The 21,421-nt window shown below is 32.6% G+C and overlaps 1 protein-coding gene across 4 annotated transcripts in view; it reads right to left on the bottom strand.

Moving 5' to 3' along the window:
• Positions 1-21,421, bottom strand: part of LOC118190192 (protein Obscurin-like) — a 735,887-nt gene that overhangs the window by 3,886 nt on the left and 710,580 nt on the right. For all 4 annotated transcript variants that reach the window (XM_085817109.1, XM_085817106.1, XM_085817107.1 and 1 more), the window contains 5 exons: positions 15,027-15,210; positions 11,710-11,986; positions 8,292-8,472; positions 4,462-4,537; positions 3,519-3,857 (listed from right to left, as the gene is read on the bottom strand). In XM_085817109.1, the coding sequence (XP_085673235.1) occupies positions 3,519-3,857; positions 4,462-4,537; positions 8,292-8,472; positions 11,710-11,986; positions 15,027-15,210 (1,057 nt within the window). The remainder of the gene's footprint in view (positions 1-3,518; positions 3,858-4,461; positions 4,538-8,291; positions 8,473-11,709; positions 11,987-15,026; positions 15,211-21,421) is intronic.

The raw sequence follows: 21,421 nt of genomic DNA, 5'->3' as shown, positions 1-21,421 counted from the left end.
ATGCAAATTAACCAGTTGTTTATAATTTTAGCCTTTACTTTAAGTTCCCCTTTTCGTTTCCTCACTATAATGCAAATCAGATAGTTTTAAAACTGAGATTTTGAGACTGAAAGACAAAGTGTTTTTGCCTTCCACTTGGATGTTGCATTAGTTTCTGCCAGCTCTGATAATTTGTAATTATTCATATTTGCATAATTGCCGCTAACATTTGAATTTGTTATGATGATAGAGTTACTGAGCCAGCTTAGATTAAAATTAAATTGTGTAGTCTTTGACTACTAGTCTTCATTTTTAGTTTGAATTCGACTGTTCCTGTTTAATTGCATCACCACAAGTTGATTTTGTAAACATGTATATTCTAAATTCTTTTTAAATAAAAGGTTTATTAGGTGACTATGTAGTTACTTTCAGGCACAACGATAATTTGCTTTCATGTCTATAAGAGGTTTTGGACTATTTAACTTTTACCAGATCAAGTAAAATCTCGCTTTGTACACTGTTAAGAAACTGGCAGATTAGGAGATAAAACACACAGGAACTGGTGGGAACATTGGTTTGTGTAATTGAAACAGATTTTTAATTGTTATGAAAGATGTTTAAAGAGAAGAAAATTGATATAAATTAAGCTAAAATGTCTGGGAAGCCTTCAAATTAAAAAGACGCATAAATATTTTGTTATGTGACATAACAAAGTCGAAATTCGGGCTTCCAGATGACCATATTCGGTAGAAGATTACGTTACTCGAAATTTGATGGCTGTAGGTACCGTTGTTTTATCACAGTGCGATAAAAATACATACATTTATGCAGATTCTTCATTATTTAATTTCTTTAAATATAAGACAGGACTGTAATATTTGGTGACAACAGTTTGAAAAGTGAATCAACGCGACATGCCAAAATGAAATTAATAGCCCTGCTGGGCTAATAGCCTTTGGGCTAAAAATAAGCACATATTTAGTCATTTTTTTTTTAAATTTGAATATACATTTTAATTAAATTTACCTTGTGATTAGAACTAAATGTAATTAAAATGCGTAAGACCTTTACGGCTGTGCATATGCTTGTGTGCAAGCGCAGAATACATTTTCGCGCGCGTGTTTTATGTGTAACGGACGGTATAAGCTAAAATTATCTAATTATCTATTTCAGTTAATGTTGATGTTTGCGTTGTTCCTTAATCTTCAAATTGGATCAGGCTTATTATTTTTTGCAGACTGTTAGAGCAATTTTATAAAAGTAAACTTGAACTTTCGATTATGTCAAATAGAATTTCCGATGCTGGAGCTCCCAATGGATCTACAAAACGAAAGTATGTTTCGATGTCCATCAAACAAAAAGTGGCATTGCTGCAAAAAATGGATAAAGACATGAAGAAGCTGACAGAGAAGTTAGTGAAAACGAAAAAATTTCAATTGACAAGTTAGTCGGTATTCTCGGCACAGCAATTACGGGGCTTGAACAGCGAACTTTGTAACTGAACAAGAAATTATGTCTGTTTATAGAATTAAAGAGAAAGTATTATTACATAAAACGAAGCAACTTAAACAACTTATATTGAAAGAAATGCTTAATAATAAAGTAAACAAATAAATATTAAGCTTTTTTTTTTTTTTTTTTGTAAATTTTGATACCCTTTAGATCATAATTGTTCTTTATTTCATAAATTACGGTTTCATATTTTTAATTTTAGAATTTCTGCATGCCATCTTACGAGATTTAAACTGGTGATCTATAATCCGGAAAAATCGATAATCCGGTATCACCGAAGTCCCGACGAGTCCGGATTAACGACTTTTGACTGTATCAAGAGAAAATTTTATATCCAGTATTCTCAGAACTTTCGAAGACTGAAACTTCATTAAGACATAGCAACAAGTCGTATTTCAAAATGTACCACTGCATTCCTTGAAAAAATGAAGACTGATACAGGTATAACAAATATGCCTTTTCAACACAGTCCCATGACATTTCATCTATGGACTACCAGGCCTTTGGTCTAATGAGCTCTTTCAGAGTGCAAAACCACCACAACTGATGGACTCTGGAAAGTATTGGAAGAGGAATAGAAATCAATATCCCTTGGAATTTTTACCAAATGCCCTTGTATCATGGAAATCACGATGCAGACTTAAGTCTAGAAAAAAGGCTATCAGATCGAACATTTAAAAATATACTATTTATATCTTAAACATGAATTAAATAGCCCCAAAATTGTTCTAAAATGTGTACATACCGTCTGTATTGACAAAATTTTTTTTCTTGCTGTATGTAAGCTTTCAAGTCTTGCTGTATGTAAGCTGTATTGTAAAAGAACAGTCAGAGTATCCATAGTATTGCCATTCACCATCATGTTCTCAATGGATGCAGATGTTGGGACTGAAGTATATAAGTATTTTGATGAAAAACTGAACTTTTTCTGAAATGAAATGCCATTTTTTTTTCTGCATTTCAATTCTACAACTCAAATTATGCCAAACTGCCAACTTTTGTAAAAATCGTATGAGTAGTTTTTTAAAAAATAAATTGACTTTGATATATATTTATTAATATCTCTTTTTTTATTAAACTTATTTGAATCTTCTTTTCTTATTTCAAAATTAAGATTCATTCAAAATAAAATTTGCCCATTTTTTATGATTTATTTTTAAAATTTGTATTTTTAAATAATTTTTATAAATTTTTCGAAACAAATTTTGAATAATAACCTATAAAATATTTAGCATCATCTTAAAGTACATGTATAAGCATACCCGCAAAAAATTATAATTATTTATTCAAAATTTCCGAAGATATACGTGAATTTACATATTGGCGCGTTTTGAAATTTGGCATATTTGTTTTAAGCGATAATAACGCTGAATGTGGTTTATGCACTTTGTTAAAATTGTTTTAAATAATGAACAATGACTTTTTCTGCTCATTTACGATGAAAAAAAGGAAAGGAATATAGGTTGCTATAAATTAAGAAGTTTGGCAAGTGAATTATTCTTGGCACAACTGAAAAAATTGCGCCACGATAAAGTTTTGAATTTCTCCGTAAATTTCGTACCAAATTTTACAAAATTTAATATTTAGGAATAATTTGAGTTATAGAATCGAAACATAGAAAAATAACTGCCATGTCGTTTCAGAAAAAGTCTGATTTTCTGTCAAAATATCTATATTAGAACAATGCTATATATAAATCTAATATATATCCTAAGTCGCACTTTCGAGACAGGAAAAATGCAAATTAAATTTTGTCAATCGGCCCAGTAGAACGGGAGATATAGAACTGTACCCCCTTTTTTTGCACTGTGTACATTAATGAAATCTTCTTTCCATCTTTCCATCTTTCTTTTTTCTCCTGTGTCATACATAGAAATCAATACTTAAATAATGTTATGAACATTTGTACTCCTTCAAGGAAATAAAATTCTCTTAAAATAAATTTTTTCAGCTATTCTCTATAGTACACTGAATAAACTATTGTCTAAATGTCTTAAATTCTTTCTTTAATTCTTAAAATTACTTACTTGGATGATGACATGCCAAGGGATGTCAATAATTCAGGATTCATTGCTTCATATTTTTCTGCATGGAATTTCTTTGCAAATGCTGCTAATTTGTCAGGCAAGAATCTTGCACTTTCCCTTTTCATAATCATATATTCACTTGGTGCAAGCCATTTATGCTCTAGGCATTCATCAATTGTTAATCTTTTAATTGGACACTGCTTAAAAATATTCAATAGAAAACGTGTCACTTCTGATGTTACATTTGAATGCAAGTGTTCAAAATGGTATCGTACAAATGTAACATTTTCTTTTGTTTCTTCTTCATCTTTTCCTAGGAAAGGTGAAACTCCACTTAACCTAGTAAAATAAAATAGGTTTTAAAAAAGTTGCATTGCATAGGAGACATTAAAATATGCAATGCTATTTTCATTTCTAATATTATTAATTAATTTTTTCCTCGGTGTGCTTATAATTTTTTTTTATTTCATTATGCATTTTTGATTTTAAAAACATGCTTAAGTCCAAAAAGAATTTATTACATTGAATGATGCATTCATTTGAGATGAATTTTGTATGGGAAATGAGCATTTGATAGTAGGAAATATAATATTTTGATTTATATAACACTTGATGGTTTGCTTTTCAATTGTCAAAAATTCAAACATTAACTGTCATTTTATAATTTTTTTCTATTACACTAAAGACCAGTATGTTTTCTTTTCTTTTTTTTTTAATGATTAAATATTCTCAATAATTTAAACAGTCTATTACAAGACATAAAAAGTATCACAATTTTACGGTATCTTCTTCATAAAACCTGTTTCCCTTATTTTCAATTTGCAGATGGTATTTTTTTCCTGCAGTTAAATATAACTCATATTTCTCTAAAAAAAACTTACATAGAGATAATTTCAGTTCAGTAAATTATGAATTTTAAATGATACAGGAAGGTGATACTTACAAAATGTATGTGAGAACACCTACACACCAAACATCAGTTAATGATGATATTTCTTCATTTTTTAGAACTTCTGGTGCTATAAACAAAAAGATATTTTATGTTGAAAAGTTAAAATACTAGATATAGTATTGCTTTTATGTGTACTATTTTTAAATAAATATTATATATAAAAATAGACTTTTAAATAAGGTTTTACTCAGATTGCGATAGAAAATTAGTTCAATAATAATCAATTTCATTTTAAGCTATTGTTATTGGAACGTGTTAATATTTTATTTGTAATAAAATTTAATATGTGGAATTAGAATGCAAAAATAACTGTTTAAAATTATTATGTTTTTAGCATGAGGTTGCTACAAAGTTTTGCTTAAAAGGAATTCAAATTTGTAGTTGGAAATTAAAAATATGCATAAAGATTTGACAGTTAATGGCAAAGTGCAACATTACTTGCATTAATAACTTTTCTGTTATTTAATGTTTCCAAGTAAAGATTTGCCTCCCAGATGGAATGGGTATGTGCAGTACATAAGGAAACGTATAACTCTGCATACGATTCTCTAGAGAAATTTTCCATTTGTTTCATATGGTTAAGTTCATGATTTTAATGATCTAAACATTTTCATTTTTAACTATGTTGGGAAATTTGCATTCCCCATTGCATCTCTGCAGTGCTGAAAAGGATAAAATGTGCAATGCTGTGTTACCCCATCTAGAAGCCAGAGCTGTATATTGTCTTTATAGCTTTAACATTCTTGTAACCTATCGTGATATGGCTGTAGCCATGGTTCTTTGCATCATAGCACAGCATTATGATGCACATATGCTGACGTTGCTGTAGCTGTAACTGTTGAAGACAGGAACATGACCAGGAATCCAGCAGAGTGCGAGATTCAAGTCCTGTACAGTATCTACTATGAGCAATGCCCTGACTTGCAGTCAAGTTCCTGATGAGCTAATGAAATGCCAGATATACCCAACTGATATGACACAGAAAATAGCATTATCAATTTATCACCTAATATCCATCTTGGGCTTTTATCATGTGTCATAGGCTGATATGCCTTCTCATATTCTTTGTTAAATTTAAGTAAACTACCATCGAAATATTTTATTATATCACTTATATCCATTTTTCTCCTTTTGGTGGGCTAACTTGTGTTGTGCTACATAACCATTTTCCATGTTCCCAACCAATAAACTAAAAGAGTTTTTTTGTTTTAAATGAGGCAAGAACTTTCAGAACTTCAGTTCCACTTGAATTTCACAGATATAAGTTGCTTTAACAGCATATATTTGCAAAAGCCGAAAGTTTTCTAAGTAACTTCTGCTTGAACTGTATCTTCTTTGTTGAAGCCTGTTGTGACTTGATGACAAAGTGCATACATTTCAGTAGAGTTGTGAAGTAATTTCTTGAAACTGGCAACTTTTAATATACTCCCTTTGTCTTATAGTAGCAAGTGAATATATAAATGGGAATTATTGGTGAATGCAGCTGTAAGTTATGTTGCAGTGCCAAATTGTGAAGCCGTCAATCAAAATCAATGTTTCATGACATCTGTCATTTGTTTTGACACATCTTTCAATTTTTAGGTTAACATAATTATTATGAATTATAACTATTTTTCTAATTTCATTCATTGATTGAAATCAATGTTTTATTTCAGTTGAATATCTGCCGATTGTAAAAGTAAGATGAAAAAAGAGAGTTTTCAAGGAAAGATCAAGTTACGATTGTCTAGATCTTGATATACATAATTGATGATAATATAACATACAAATGATTGTATAGTTCTTGATACATCAAAAGAGAACAAAAAAGTTGCAGAAAGGTGCAGTTATGTTAGCTGCAAAACAGTTTAAGTGCAACAGAATGACCTATCGAGAATTTGGAGACTTGCTTCCGAAAATAATTGTCAAGGTGAATCTTAAACTAACATGGTTTCTTTGGGAAAAAAACAAAACTGTGGATGTAAATGCAAAGATTATGAAAAAAACTTAGACATATTTGTTTTAGCAGAAAAAGCACCCCAGAGAAGTCATAAATATAACCATTGATACTAATTCTCCCGAAATACTGGTAATACATATATGTTACTTCAACAAGTTATGCTTGAAGCAATGAAGAACAATGACTCCAGTAATTTTAAGCTCATGCATATAGAGAAAGTAAAGCTTTGCTGCTAAGGAATCCCACCTGCAAGTTTAAAATGCAGTAACAGAATTATTGAAAAATCCAGAAAAAATTAGGAGTAATATTTTAAATTTATTATTTATGTTAATTTATTATTTATGTAAATTTATTAATCTAATGTTTTGATCATAAATGCTGCATTCTATATTTATTTTCTTTTGCTACTATTATAATGGGACAAATTTAATTCATCAATTGCTACTTTTATTATGGGACATAGGGAGTATATTTTTTTATACATTATTATTGAATTATTATTAAGTTTTACTTGAAAAGTAAATTTTCCTTTACTTTGTTGCAATTTACTGTATTTTTCTACTAATATAATTATTATATACTATTAAATCTAAACACAAATATTTAACACAAAAACCTCAGCGACCATAAAAAATTTTGGTATATAATTAATTTGGTATATAATAAATATAGTATATAATTAATCTGAGACTTGATTCCCTTACTCATTTTAAACATATGCAAGTTCAACTTTTGCAAAAGCTCTGTTTCAAGGTTTCCTATAATTATACAGAATTAGCACAAAATCGGTTCTCAAAATACTTTCTTCATAAGAAGCCATTTATTTAGAATTTTTGGCAACTGTCATTTAACTATCTGGAAATTTCACATAACATTTGTCATATTTAACTTCTGTTAAAGTTTATAATTAATGAATGTAAAAATAAAATTCAGATTAAAAAATTTTTAAGCCTGGAATTTACTGATATCTTAAACAAAAGTAATCAGTTTTCATGTACAGTACGAAGTCTGTAATCCAGAATGATCTATAATCTAGACCTCACAGCTACAAACTTTATGCGCATGCGTAAATGCATAATGCGTTTACACATGCGCGTTTAATGTATAATGGACAGTATAAGCTAAACTAAAATTATCTAAGGCATTTCAGTTAATGCTGCAGATTGCGCTGTTTCTTAATCTTCTAATTGGATCCGGCTTATTATTTTTTGCAAACTGTTAGAACAATTTTATAAAAATTAAGTTTGAACTTTCAATTATGTCAAAAAGAGTTTCCAATTCTGTAGCTGCCAACGGACCTACAAAGCAAAAGCATGTTTCGATGCCCATTAAACAAAAAGTGGAATTGCTGCAAAAAATGGATAAAGGCCTATCCGTCTCAAAATTATGCGAAAAGTATGGCATTGGAAAGTCCACTATATATGACACAAGAAAAAGGAACTTTCTGAATTTTTTGTGGAAGCATCGTAAACAACTTACATTGAAAGAAATGTTTAATAAAGTAAACAAATAAATATTAAGCTTTTTTTCGTAAATTTTGATACTTTTTAGATCATAATTGTTCTTTATTTCATAAATTACGATTTTATATTTTTAATTGTATAATTTCTGGATGCCATCTTACCAAATTTAAATTGATGATCTATAATCCGGAAAACCCCCTAATTCGGAATTGCCGAAGTCCCTACGAGTCCGGATTATGGACTTTGTACTGTATACGATAGCTGCATAGTTTGCTGAAAATTTGAGAGTAGCTTTTTCTGGAAAATCACTTTTACATACAACACATATTAAAATTAAATACAATAATTTATAAATAATATAAAGGTACTTAAAAATGTTATATATTGTCATGCTAGTACAATTTTTAATATTATCTTACCTAAATATTCAGGAATTCCTTGAACATGTACTTTTCCACCAGTTTTAGAAACAAAACGTGCAGATCCAAAGTCTACAAGCTTTATATCAGAATCTCTTAAATTCACCATCACAACATTATCAGGCTGTAACTCTATATAGTAGATACTTCTAAAATGTAAATACTGTATTGCTTCAAGAACCTGAAAATATTTAATTCTTGAGTAATTCACAGGAAACAATAACTTACACATCTAGAGAATTTTATTATTTTTAAATAATATTCTAGATTAAAATTCATATTTTCAGTTTATTCTATTATTAAAAAATCTTTTCACCATAATATATAGATATGAAATGCATTTTAGCCTTTTTTACTAAACTTTAAAATATCAAATAATGAAATAGAGGAATTAAGGTTAGGTTAGGCTATTTGAATATGGCAAAGCACACAAGGGTTTTATACCTAAAGGAAGGGATTTCTTTTTAAGGAAAACTGGCTCATATTCATGTTACACATGGCAAAGGAATTACAATAGCTACATTTTCATTATGTTTATATACACTCGTTAAAAGTGAAACAGCAACACCATAAAAGAATGCACATAGCGATGTGAAAATAATACGATTGGTAGAGGCAAGACACAGATGATTAAAGAAACAAAGACATGAAAAATTAAACTGTTTATTCAATATCTAAAGTGGCCACCATAAGCAGCTATACAGGCCTCTAAATGGCCAGGTATACTGTCTATGAGGCTATTAATGGTATCTTCAGATATTCCTTGCTAAGCCGAGTCTACTGCAGCTCTCAGTTCCTCTACGTGTCCTGTGCACCACATGTCCGATGGCAGTCCACATATGCTCTATGGGGAAGAAATTGACTGAGGCTCCCGGCCAGGAAAGGATATCAATTCCATTCAGAATGTGATGTGCGACATGAGGTCGGGCATTGTCCTGCCGGAATAATGTGCCAAAGTGGCCAAATCACAGGCGTAGCAATTTGTGTTATGTATCGGCCCAATATTAAACTGCTAATAATGTGCATAAGGGTTGGTCTGCTGTCCAAACATGATGCCATACCAAATCATGAAGCCCGGTGTGAGACCAGTGTGACAATCAATAATATGGGCTGGGCATGTCATGACTGTCATTCTTCCATAAACAAAATCGGGATTCGTCTAAAAACAATACCCAATGACATTCCACATGATGGCCTGTCATGACCATGTGACTAACTTGTTTGGTTAGGCAGGTTGGGCTGTGCCCTTTACTGATAACCAATGACATTCATTCCTCCATTGAAGATAACGTCGTCACCAAGCCAGACGGGCAACCCTGTGTCGAGTGATTACAGGGATGCCAGTGACCAGTTGCCATGCATGCATCCCTGCCTCATGCAACCTGCTATGGATGATTTGGCAGGAGACATATGCTCTTCTAATAATGGTAGGTAGATATGAATACGACTTGCCATGGTGAATGGGTCCTCACGAAACATTGGCTGAATTTACCTATCAGTGCGATCTGACATGCACCTGGATGATATACTGCTTCTTTGCGATGTTCTCAGATGGTTCTGCAAGCATCATGCCGCATATCGCTCAATTGTACTAACGTCTCGTCTAACATGACTAGCAACTGCACACATCGACAAATCAAGCTCATGCAGTTCTAGGAAATGTTCTCGTTCCTCAGATGATAACTACTGGTATTCAGCTCACTGATGTCTCCCAGGCATTTTCTACTCTTCTTTAACAATTCCATTACCACAATCTGTCATTAATAAACAGTATATATACAGCGAGCCAGCCACTGGCTTTTATAGTCAAAAACTAAGTATCATGTGATTAGATGCATATGAGAATTTATTGCACGTCTTTGACATCTACCGATCCTGTTATTTTCACCCCGCTACATGCATTATTTCATGGTGTTGGGATTTCACTTTTGATGAGTGCATTTTTCTAACTCACTTGTAAAGTGCTACATATTATTATAACCTTAACTTGATCAATAATTTAATTTACTGTTTGATTTCATAATACTGGTAATAAGAATGATTTCAAAATTATTAATAAAACAAGAGAACAAGGTGGCAACATGACAAAATTTTATTTTTCAACAAAATCACTCTTTTATTGTTATCAACTAAAAATTATTTCATTGGATAAATAGAAAACTGAAATCCACTGCAGCAGCATTTGTTAGAAAACATTAATGGCTTTTCATGAAAAAGCACTCTAGAATCCTGTAATGTAACACTTTTAAAGTTTATGATTGACAAATTGATTGTTTATGATTGGTGAAGTTCTTTAACATTTTATTTGATGGTAACATGACAGTTGTTCACTTCTTTCAAGTAATGTTATGAAGTTGATCTTGGACTAGATATGCTCTCTGTGTAAAAATAATAGCCTTCTGTTAAGGATAACCATTATTTTGCTATTAAAAGTAATAAAGAAATTTACTTTGATGACATTTTAAATTTATTAAACTTTAATATTTTAGGTGATTTTCTTACTATAACATCAATATTTTCTTGAAACAATAAAATTTTACTCCAGTCTGAATTAGACTCATTGCCACCTGTAACAAACTCCCACTGAATGAACACTTCAGAGAAGTACCACATACATAGTATAGTTTTATGCTTACATGATCTCATTTAAATTGCAGATGGTAGCTAAATGCAAACCAACTGCATTTCCAGATGTTGCAGAAAATCTGACTTTACTGGTGTCAGTTGTAATTTGGTGAAACTGATGTTCTGATAATTAATTATTGTCAAATGTTTATATGCTGGATCATATGAGCAGGAATGACTTCATAGGTTACCTGTTGACAGTGTAATGGAACTGGCAGATTTTTATGTGTTTAACCTACCCGAAAACTTCCAGATGCTCATAAGCAGATTCTGGTTTGGCATAATTTCAAAACCTAGCGTTAAAGCCTGTTTAGTATGGATGTCGAGGCTGAATTCTACTGTCCTGAATTTCTGAACCAGAACTTCCTTATCCTTTTACTATTGCACTTTTACCTCCACAGCAGAGGTTTCTTTTACTTAGGAAAGTGCCACTTTTACCTTAGAGCTTTCTTTTACTTAGGAAAATGAAATAAATATTAGGAGAAAGTAAGTTGGTACTTAAAAGTATTGTATAAGTCATAAAAATATGATTACTGAGCCATATACAGCTTGTTACAAAATAACTTACATACAAACATGACAGATTTGATGCTTCCAAAAGCAGTGCTTTGATTCATTTTGAAGCACTACATATATTCATGTAAAAATATTAACAGTAGCAAAATAGCCTTTATGATGGCTAGGTTCTTCACATAATTCTGTTCATTATTAAAAATGCATTCATTGTCTTAAAATTTAAATGTGTGAATAAAAAATTTCGAAAAAAGCCTACAAAATAAAGGATTCAATATACCTGTTTAATTATAGTGATAACAAGCTCTTCATTATAATCATGACGCAATGCAAGGTAGGTCATCACATCAACTCCAGATAGTTTTTCCATAATTAAAACAGTTTTATCTGCATGGTAACTGGCAGACAACAGGGTTACAATCCTTTCGTGGCATAATGATTTGAGAATTTCATATTCATCTTTTCCATCAATGGCGTCTGTCTTCTGAATAACTTTAGCTATACTGGATGTGTTAGATTCTTTAACCCATACGTTTAGCACAACTGAATACCTCCCTCTAAAAATTAAAAAAAAAAATAAAAAATAAATAAATAAATAAAATAAAATCTATTTTTTGACTCATACACTAGATTTCATAACAGTGATTATTTAAATTACATGAAATCTGAATCTCCAAAATAGCTTTTAAATTTAAACAACCTTTAATACCAAGAGATTAAGTATCTTTAAAATTTACCTTTAATACAAAGTGACTGATTATTTTTCAAAAGTATGAAATGGCATATTTAGATAATCAGTGATCAAAAGCTGACATAAAAACTTTCTGACAATAAAAATTGCTACATGTGTTGCAAAAATTGATGAATTTTTTTAAAAAAAGCTACTGAAAAAGTTAAACATTGTAAATTTTAATAAACTGTAATTAAAAGTGCATAAGTTTTTCATAACATAACATATTAAAAAAATTATGTGCATAAAATAAATATATTAATGTTATTTAAAGTTAGCATTAAGAACAATTTCTGATAGCAAAGTTATCTTTTGTAAATCATTATCATTAGGAACAGTTTCTGATATTTGAAGTGATAAGATAATTACCTTTTGTAAACCAATGTTATCTTTTACATTATACATAAACGTTTATCAGTCGTGAAGAAAAGTTTTAACTTAAGCCGATTTGATTATGAGCACATATTTGATGCCTAGAGAGAAAAGGCCTGTATTTCAGATACAGTTGCATTTTTTCAGCAACATCACCATATCATGGATGTCCTAACGTGTCAAAACTGAAATAAGCATGAAAATGACCACTAAAAGATGAAGAAAGTTATGCAGCTCTGAATAATAAAAAACGTATCTTCACATATCTCTTCCAGAATTTTATATTAAAACTCGACAAAAAGACTTGTTTCTGAAGACCTTTTCAGGAATAAATTAGTAATGACACTTAAATACAAAAAACTTTATATGCATAAGAAAATAAGCTCAAAGACAGTGGAATTCTAACAGATACTAAGCATCAAATTTTATCAGATGAGAGAGAAATTTGTTTGGCAAGAGGTGAAATCGCTAGAAGTCTATCAGTAGCTGTAATAACCAAGAAAAATCAAAATACAAAGAAAGTGAAACAAGGTTTTTAAAAAGAAGCCACCAAATAACTATAGGCAAGTTTCAAACAACAGGTAAAAGGATAAAATTCAATATTATTAATAGCTGTTTGGGTCAAATCACCAATTAAAAAGGAACATTAGACAAATATGAAAATTTAAGTGGTGGAAAAATATTTAAAAGCAACAATCAATTGTAATAGCATTTTCTTCTTCTGCACTTTAGAAAGATTGGAGAAATAAAGTACATTGTTATATTGATGAAACTGAAATCTTTTCTGATAAATGGACATAAATTCTGATAAAAACATTTAAAGAAAAATGAAAAAAAAAATTTTTTTCTGTTAAAGAACTCATACAGCTCAGTAAGAATCAATACATAAATATCTGAGTCAACTAAAATCCATTCAACTTTTGAATTATTTTCTAAATAATTCAGCTTAACTGCTATCAAGAATAAGATTATAATCCTTTTGTCTCTTTTGAGATACAGCAGTCTAGCTCCATGCAAGAATATGAAACTCTCACAAGAGAGCTCAGACCAATAAATAAGATCAATATTCAGCAATGAATATTGGAGCAATATATAAGGACCAGGTTTAATTTACACTAATATTGTTTCTACATTACATGACTCATTGCATAGCGTGCAGATATATTATGAATTACAAGTGAAAAGAATCTAAACTGCTCTCAGAAAAAATTAAGCATTAATCTTTTAAACAAATTAAACCTGCTTATATCAGCAGTGTTTGTCTTTTTTAGAAATTTAAGCTTGTTTTTATGATCAAGTTAAATGCTACTGTGATTTCACTTCTTTGGCTGATAACTCTAAGCATGGAGTCAAACATTGATGACTTATGATGACAATTGTGATATTTAACCCATAGTGTGAATGCTTCTATATCAGGTTTGCTATGTTGTAGAAGCTTACGCTTAATAGGATTACTGCTTACAATAATTTTGGTAATTTGTTTTATTAATGGTACTGGCTAATTTATCACCAAAAGTGAGTGCTAAAAAATTCAATAGCCATTAGCACAACTTTTACTCTTTTTCATTAAATCTTACATGTTTTGAACATGATTGAATGACTAGTTTTAAAAAAAAAATTGTGATAAAAATAATTGTTTCTTGTGACAATACTTTAAATATTTGGAATTTGGCTGTGCTTTATATAGTTGTTGAAATATAACTAAGAAAATTTAAGATTTACTGAGACAAAAAAGTAGCATTTTGTCAAATCATAAAATTTGGGTAAATAATCACATGAAAATGACTTATTAGAAATACAACATTAAATTATATATATAACAGAATAAAATAAAAAATAAGAAGCTGTTTTGAAAGTAGTTGCATTCAAAATTTTACTCCGTTTAAAAATTTTTGACTTTCTAAACATGAAAGCATAATATAATAATACTACACATTGAATAACTGTATGTGAAAATTGTTATGTAAATTTCATTCACAATAAACCCTTTGGCATCCACATTTCATATTTGTGAACATATTTTAAAAATAGTTTAATAATAAAATTAAATAATTTGATTTGTTAATTAGTTATCAAAGTTTTTAAAACTCTTGCACTGCTTTGTACTAAATCATAAATTTTTTAAGAGGAATGTTGAAGTCATATATTTATTAATAAGTGAAATCTGAGATTGTGCCAAACTAGCGGGGAAAAGTAAGCCAGGGTAGTAGTAGTATTAAGGAAAAGCATCAGATTTCAGTAGCTTTCAGATGAAAGCACTTTTAAACAAACATTTCTACATATTTTAGCAATTAATAATTGAAGCTCTATCATATTTTTAAGCAATCTGTAGCTCTTTATAGTGATTAACAAACTTTTCAGTATTTTTTAGATACTTTATGAAATTAGTATATTCTTTTTGCAATTTTAACTGTGACTGATGCTGGTTAGTTAGTAAAATGCAAGACAGAAAAATAAATAAATAAATATAAATAAAATAAAATAAAATGTATCACCTGTCCATCTCCGATACTATTCTGTACAAATCAAGTGGATCTCCCTCTACTAGAGGCACAGGATTTGTTTCTCTGTTGTAATCAAGTTCAGGTATTTCACTTCCTTTCAGTTCATAATCAGGAGTTCGTTCAGTAAATTCTTGCTGATATTTCCTTCTAGGACTAACTTTTACTTTCTCTGTACCTATGAAACAAAAAACATCCCTCAGTATTAATCTCCTAAGAATTTTAATTAAAAAACTATGAAAGTTCTTTAAAGGAATTGGATGATCACTATGAAATATTAGATATAAATAAAAGAATTAGATATCTGTAGGTATATAGTATATAAATTTAATTAATAATTTCTTATTTTATGATCATTTCCTAGAAAATAAAGGGTAAAACTATTTAATTAAATCCATTTAAATTTAAAGCTAATACTTAAGATTTACATAAAGCTAGTAAACATGTAATAGACCTAGAACTGTAAAGTCAATCAACTGAAACTAATGTTGCACGTGGTTGCGGCTGTGTCCAACAACAAACTATGCGTATTGGAATTTGCCAGTGCTTTTAAGGATGAATTCATAACATGCCATAAGACCCAATTTTTTTATAACAAAAACATTTAATCACATCACAATATTAAAACTTAATTACTAGATTCGACAGACAATCATGTTGGAGGAAAGCGAGCGACCAACCACACCGACGACATGACGTGACTGTGTGTCGCTAAAATCACCTTCGGTTACAGTTAGTGATAACGGCGCGCATGGGGCGAGTACAACACATGTTTACAGAGTCGCCACACTACTCCCCCTCCAGTGGCAATGAATTAAAGGTACCGAGGATTAAATCGGACTCTACGTCCGGAACGTGTATACTGAGGAGCACTTGTTTTCTGGGATTTAAGCACAGGAACTGACGTAGTAGCAGATGTTGGTGTAGACCCAATAGATGAAGGTGCCTTCGAAGGATATGGGACTGATGTACCAGTCTCGACAGTTTGTGGTGCTAAGATAAAGGCTGGTTTGAGACGATCAAGGCTCACCACTGTCTCTTTGTCGCCGATTAGTATCCGATAGTTCTTGGATGTGCGACTTAGAACTAGGTGTGGGCCTGTATAGGTAGGCTCCAAGGACTTTTTTGATGCATCACACCGTAAGAACACATGTGAGGATATAGCGAGTTCTTTAGGAACAAACACAGGTCTTGAAGAATGTATGCTTGTGGGCTTAGGGTATAATGCAGCCATGGTTTCACGCAATTGTTTGAGGAATGCATGGGGCTGGATATTGGGTGAGTTTTTTGCGGGATTTATAAAATCTCCCAGTAAACGTAAATTGGTACCATAAACCATTTCAGCACTTGAAGAACCCAGGTCCTCTTTGATAGCCGTTCTGAGTCCTAACAACACAGTAGGAAGGACATCAACCCAGTGAATAGCAGTATGGCATCTAATGGCCTGTTTAAGAGAGCGATGGAACCTCTCAACAAGTCCATTGGAATTCGGGTGGTACGGTGATGTACAGATCTTTTTAGTTCCCAAGAATTTTGTTAATGCAGTAAATAATTGAGATTCGAACTGCCATCCTTGGTCCGTGGTAACGTACTCGGGTACCCCAAACCGTGAAATTGATACAGAAAAAAAGGTTTTTGCCACAGTGTCGGCTGACATATCTACAATAAGGATAGCCTCTGGCCAACGTGTGTATCTGTCGACACAAGTAAGAAGATATGTATAACCTAGTGATGGGGGTAAGGGTCCAACCAAATCGATATGTACGTGGCTAAAGCGAACAGATGGTAACTCAAAGCGTTGACATGGAGTTCGAGTGTGCCTGTGAATTTTTTATTTTTGACAGTCTGTATATGACCTCGCCCATGCAGCGATGTCCTTCTGCATACCAGGCCATACAAAACGCTGTTAAATTAACGTGCGAGAAGCACGGATGCCAGGATGGGATAAATTATGGACGCCGCTGAAAATACCATGCCGGAATTTCAATGGAATGTATGACCACACCACATTACCTTGCACATCGCAGTACAGTGAAAGATCTGGTTCTAACTGCATAGGTACTAAATTAAGTCCATGAGAAGACTTGTCAGACAAAAGATGTTGCAATTCCGGGTCCTGTTTCTGACATTCAGCAATGGCGGAGAAATCTGTTGTTGATGGCAACTGAACCTCTTCAATTCTGGACAGAGCATCAGCAACTGTATTTTGAGGGCCTTCTACATGCCTAAAATCAGTTGTAAACTGCGCTATGTAATCAAGATGACGCATTTGCCTGGGAGAAGCCTTGTCAGGCTTTTGTCAAAAAGCGAAAATTAGCGGTGCAAAGGTGTTCAAGGTGCTGGTTTTCAGTTGTCGAGGCTACCAGAATGTCATCGAAATATGGGACACAAAAATCTAAATCTCGAAGGACTTCATTAATAAAGTGCTGAAACATTTGCACAGCGTTACATAACCCGAAAGTCATGACAGGAAATTCGAATAATCCAAAAGGTGTTATTACAGCAGTTTTTGGTATATCAGGTGGATTGACAGGGATCTGGTGGTAAGCACGAGTCAAATCTAACGTAGAAAAAATATTTTTGCCTTCCAAGACTTGCATGCAGTCCTGAATATGAGGAACCGGATATCTATCTGGCAAAGTAACTGAATTAAGACGTCGATAATCCCCACAAGGACGCCAGTCGCCGTTTTTCTTAGGGACCATGTGGAGTGGACTGGCCCATGAACTTTTAGATGGCCAACAGATTCCTTGCTCAAGCATGTATTTAAATTCTTCTTTTGCAGCCTTTAATTTATCTGGAGGCAACCACCGTGCTTTGGCAAAGATTGGTGGTCCAGTAGTCTCTATGATGTGTACAATACCGTGGTCAGCAGTCGGTTTGCCAGTTACTGAGCGGATGACATTAGGGTATTGCTCAAGTAGTTTATGGAAAGGAGAATTACCGGAAATTAATTTAATTCCAAAATTTGTGGCATTTCCAATACTACCTACCACGGACAATTGTGTGATGGAGTAGAGTAAGCGTCGATGTTTAATGTCGACCAAAAGAGAAAATTTGTGCAGAAAGTCTGCATCAATTATTGGGTGTGAAACCGCAGCGATGACAAATGGCCATTGGAATTTGCGATGCAATCCTAGATCCAAAGACATTAATATTTCCCTATATGTTGCAATTTTTGATCTGTTAGCTGCAAATAAGTTAAATTTTCCAGGCGGCCGTTTAGATTTGGCAAGAGAGGGAGGTACAACCGAACTGTCAGCACCTGTATCAACAAGAAAACGTCTGCCTGATGGTGTATCTTTTACGAACAATCGACTAATGCACGGGCCGTTGTAACTCATGGCTTCGAGTGACGGCCCCTTCAGTTTAAAGAGGTCTTCTGAAATTTGCATGGAGATGTACACTTGCGTGCTTTATCACCAAATTGGCTGTGATAGAAACAAATGTCTGATTGAGTTTCAGAATGAGCGCGTTGGTATTCCCTATTATTTCGGTTCCGGGACTTTGATCTACCGCATGGATGATACTGAAATCGTGTCTGTAAGGCTGCGACCTGCAATAATAATTCCTGGATTTGTTGTTTAAGAGATGAAATATCAACACTGGGATGCTGAACTTGACTGATTGCTTGTGGTTGGAGAACATCACGAATTTTGTCTGCCATTTGGGCCAGTTGGGGTAGGTTCTCGTTACTGGAGGCAAGAATAGCTTGGATATTGTTCGTTAGATGATTGAGCCACAATGATTGTAAAACATTGGACTTAAAATTGTCACCCGCAAGCTCCTGCATTTTTGACAATAACTGGGATGGGCGCATATCACCAAGTTTCAAATCTTGTAATAACTGCTTTAGTTTGGTGTTTTCAGATGCCTCATAAACTGAAATTAATTTATTTTTCAATTCCTTGCATTTATTATCCGAGGGGGGTTTCAGAACAATCTCGCGTACTGACTGAAGAACTTCAGTGTCGAGGGCGGAAATTGCAGTATAAAATTTCGTGTTATACCCTTGAGCTTGAATTGTGCATCTAATTGAAAAAAACCAAAGGTTGGGGTCACTATGGCAAAATGGGGCAGGTTTCACAGCAACGCGAGCCACTTGTTTGTCATCAGTGGCTAGAGGATCATTAGTAGCCATAATAAATATGAATAAATACAGATAACACACAAAAAAAGATATAGTTCAAGAATATTGTTGCAGTACATGTGAAGAAACACAAAATAATTAATATTAGGACCTGGGTTCAAATGAATATAGGAAAAAACTCACCCACTTGACGAATACATACGAATCTATGTGCGGAATAAAAGGTTGAAAATATCACCCTGATGTACAGAAATTATCCACTCGCTTGATGTTGGAACACTATCACTAATGGAAGATGAAGATAATCCGTATGTCTGAAAGATGATCACAAATGAAAACATGAAGGTAATCCACGTGGCTGTAATATGATGAAACTGATACACGATCCAATAGACACGATAAGTAATCCAATACACATAAGTAAAAACTATTGGTTCAGCTGCATTTCGCACATCATTACAAGGTCTTGTTTAAGCACAAAATTTCTGCTGTACTATAAATTTTGACGATTCATTTGGCTTAAAGCCTCACCGTCCTGAAGTCACCATTTGTTGCACGTGGTTGCAGGTGTGTGCAACAACAAACTATGCGTATTGGAATTTGCCAGTGCTTTTAAGGATGAATTCGTAACATGCCATAAGAGACAATTTTTTTATAACAAAAACATTTAATCACATCACAATATTAAAACTTAATTACTACAGTCGACAGACAATCACGTTGGAGGAAAGCGAGCGACCAACCGCACCGACGACGAGACATGACTGTGTGTCGCCGAAATCACCTTCGGTTACAGTTAGTGATAACGGCGCGCAGTTGGTGAGTACAACACATGTTTACAGAGTCGCCACACTAATAAACAAAAATAAAAATATTAAAAATCACAAGAAAATTAAAATGAAGTTGCTGACTTTTCAAAGGGAATTAGCTTTGTTCCATAAAATCCATGATAATTGGGTCTGATCATACGTGCATGTGTATATATATTGTTAAGAAATGTACAGGAGCGGTAAGATGGCTTCCCCGCAAACAAGCTTTAGGGTTGCCATAAAATTGCAAGATATGGTAGGGTTGCCACATATGGCGAAAAAATTGGGGATATGCCATGGACAGATGGAGAACCTTCTGGAACGAATTCTTACCAGGTTAGCCCAGAATGTTCTCGAACACCAGCCGAAAGCTATATAAACCCTGCTGGTACGCAGAGAGTTAGTTAGTATTGAGTTGGTGTCTCGTCTACCGAGTCAATCCATGTGGAGTCGATCAAATTGACAGCCAGGCAGTGAGTGCCGAATGCACCGAAAGAGTCTCGTAGTGTATCGTGGTTAGTGCATTGTCGAGAGCTGTACTTTGTGTGTCATCGAGTGCATCGCGAGTTGTAGCGTGGAGAGTCTCGAGAGTATGTGGAGTTTCGAGAACGACCAAGCAGAGTCGGGAGCTGCACTCTGGTGCATTTGTAGTGAAGCTGTCTTCACCATGATAGCTTGATAACCTGAAAGCTGTGTCACTGATTGTTTCAGCATGCTTATAGTAGACTTTTTATTACTGACTTTGGAGCTATCCTGATTAATATTGGCTAAATAAAGTGTGTTTCGATACTTCATGAAGTATCATTGTTATTCACCTAAACTAATTATAATTCACTTCATATGAACTAGTTGTAAGTCAGTTCTGATGTAAAATATATTAATATTTAATTGAATATTATAAATTTTATATTCTTTAGCTAATTTCATTTTTTAATTCTCTTATCCTTTCATACTAAGAAAATTCCCCATAGTAGAGGAAAGCTTTTATTTATCAAAGTACTTTTAAATACGATAAAAATAAAATTAATGTGCATAGTATAAATAATAAAAATAATAATCAATGTGCATAGTATTTACGTTGATAAACTTAGTAATGTACCATTACTTGAATCTTCATATAAAAATACACAGTTGCCTACAGTAGATTAAGACAACTCAGATCAAATAAAATTTTATAAGAAACATTTAATAAAGCAAAGATCAATAAAATGTAATGAGAAAATAGTATAATTCTGGAGAAATAAAATTTAATAAGAAGGATTTTCTGCAAATCATGAGAGATGAGGGAATGAAATTTGCCTAATTTATGTTTTATTAATGCAATAAATTTCATTTATTGCTGAGAAATATTTTCCTTAGTTAAGACTAAGAAAACGTGAGATGCAATCAACAACAGGAACAGTTGGCAGCTATGTAAATGCTTTAGAAAATGATACCTATTCACAGTGTCCTTAATAAATAAATGACACAGAATTAACTTGTGCAGAAGA

Source organism: Stegodyphus dumicola, chromosome 5 (assembly GCF_044657685.1).
Source record: "Stegodyphus dumicola isolate Sdum_Otavi_A_Nest chromosome 5, ASM4465768v1".
In the NCBI taxonomy this organism is placed as follows: domain Eukaryota; kingdom Metazoa; phylum Arthropoda; class Arachnida; order Araneae; family Eresidae; genus Stegodyphus; species Stegodyphus dumicola.
The sequence above is the reverse complement of the archived record's forward strand: the minus strand, read 5'-3'. Positions and strand labels throughout refer to the sequence as shown.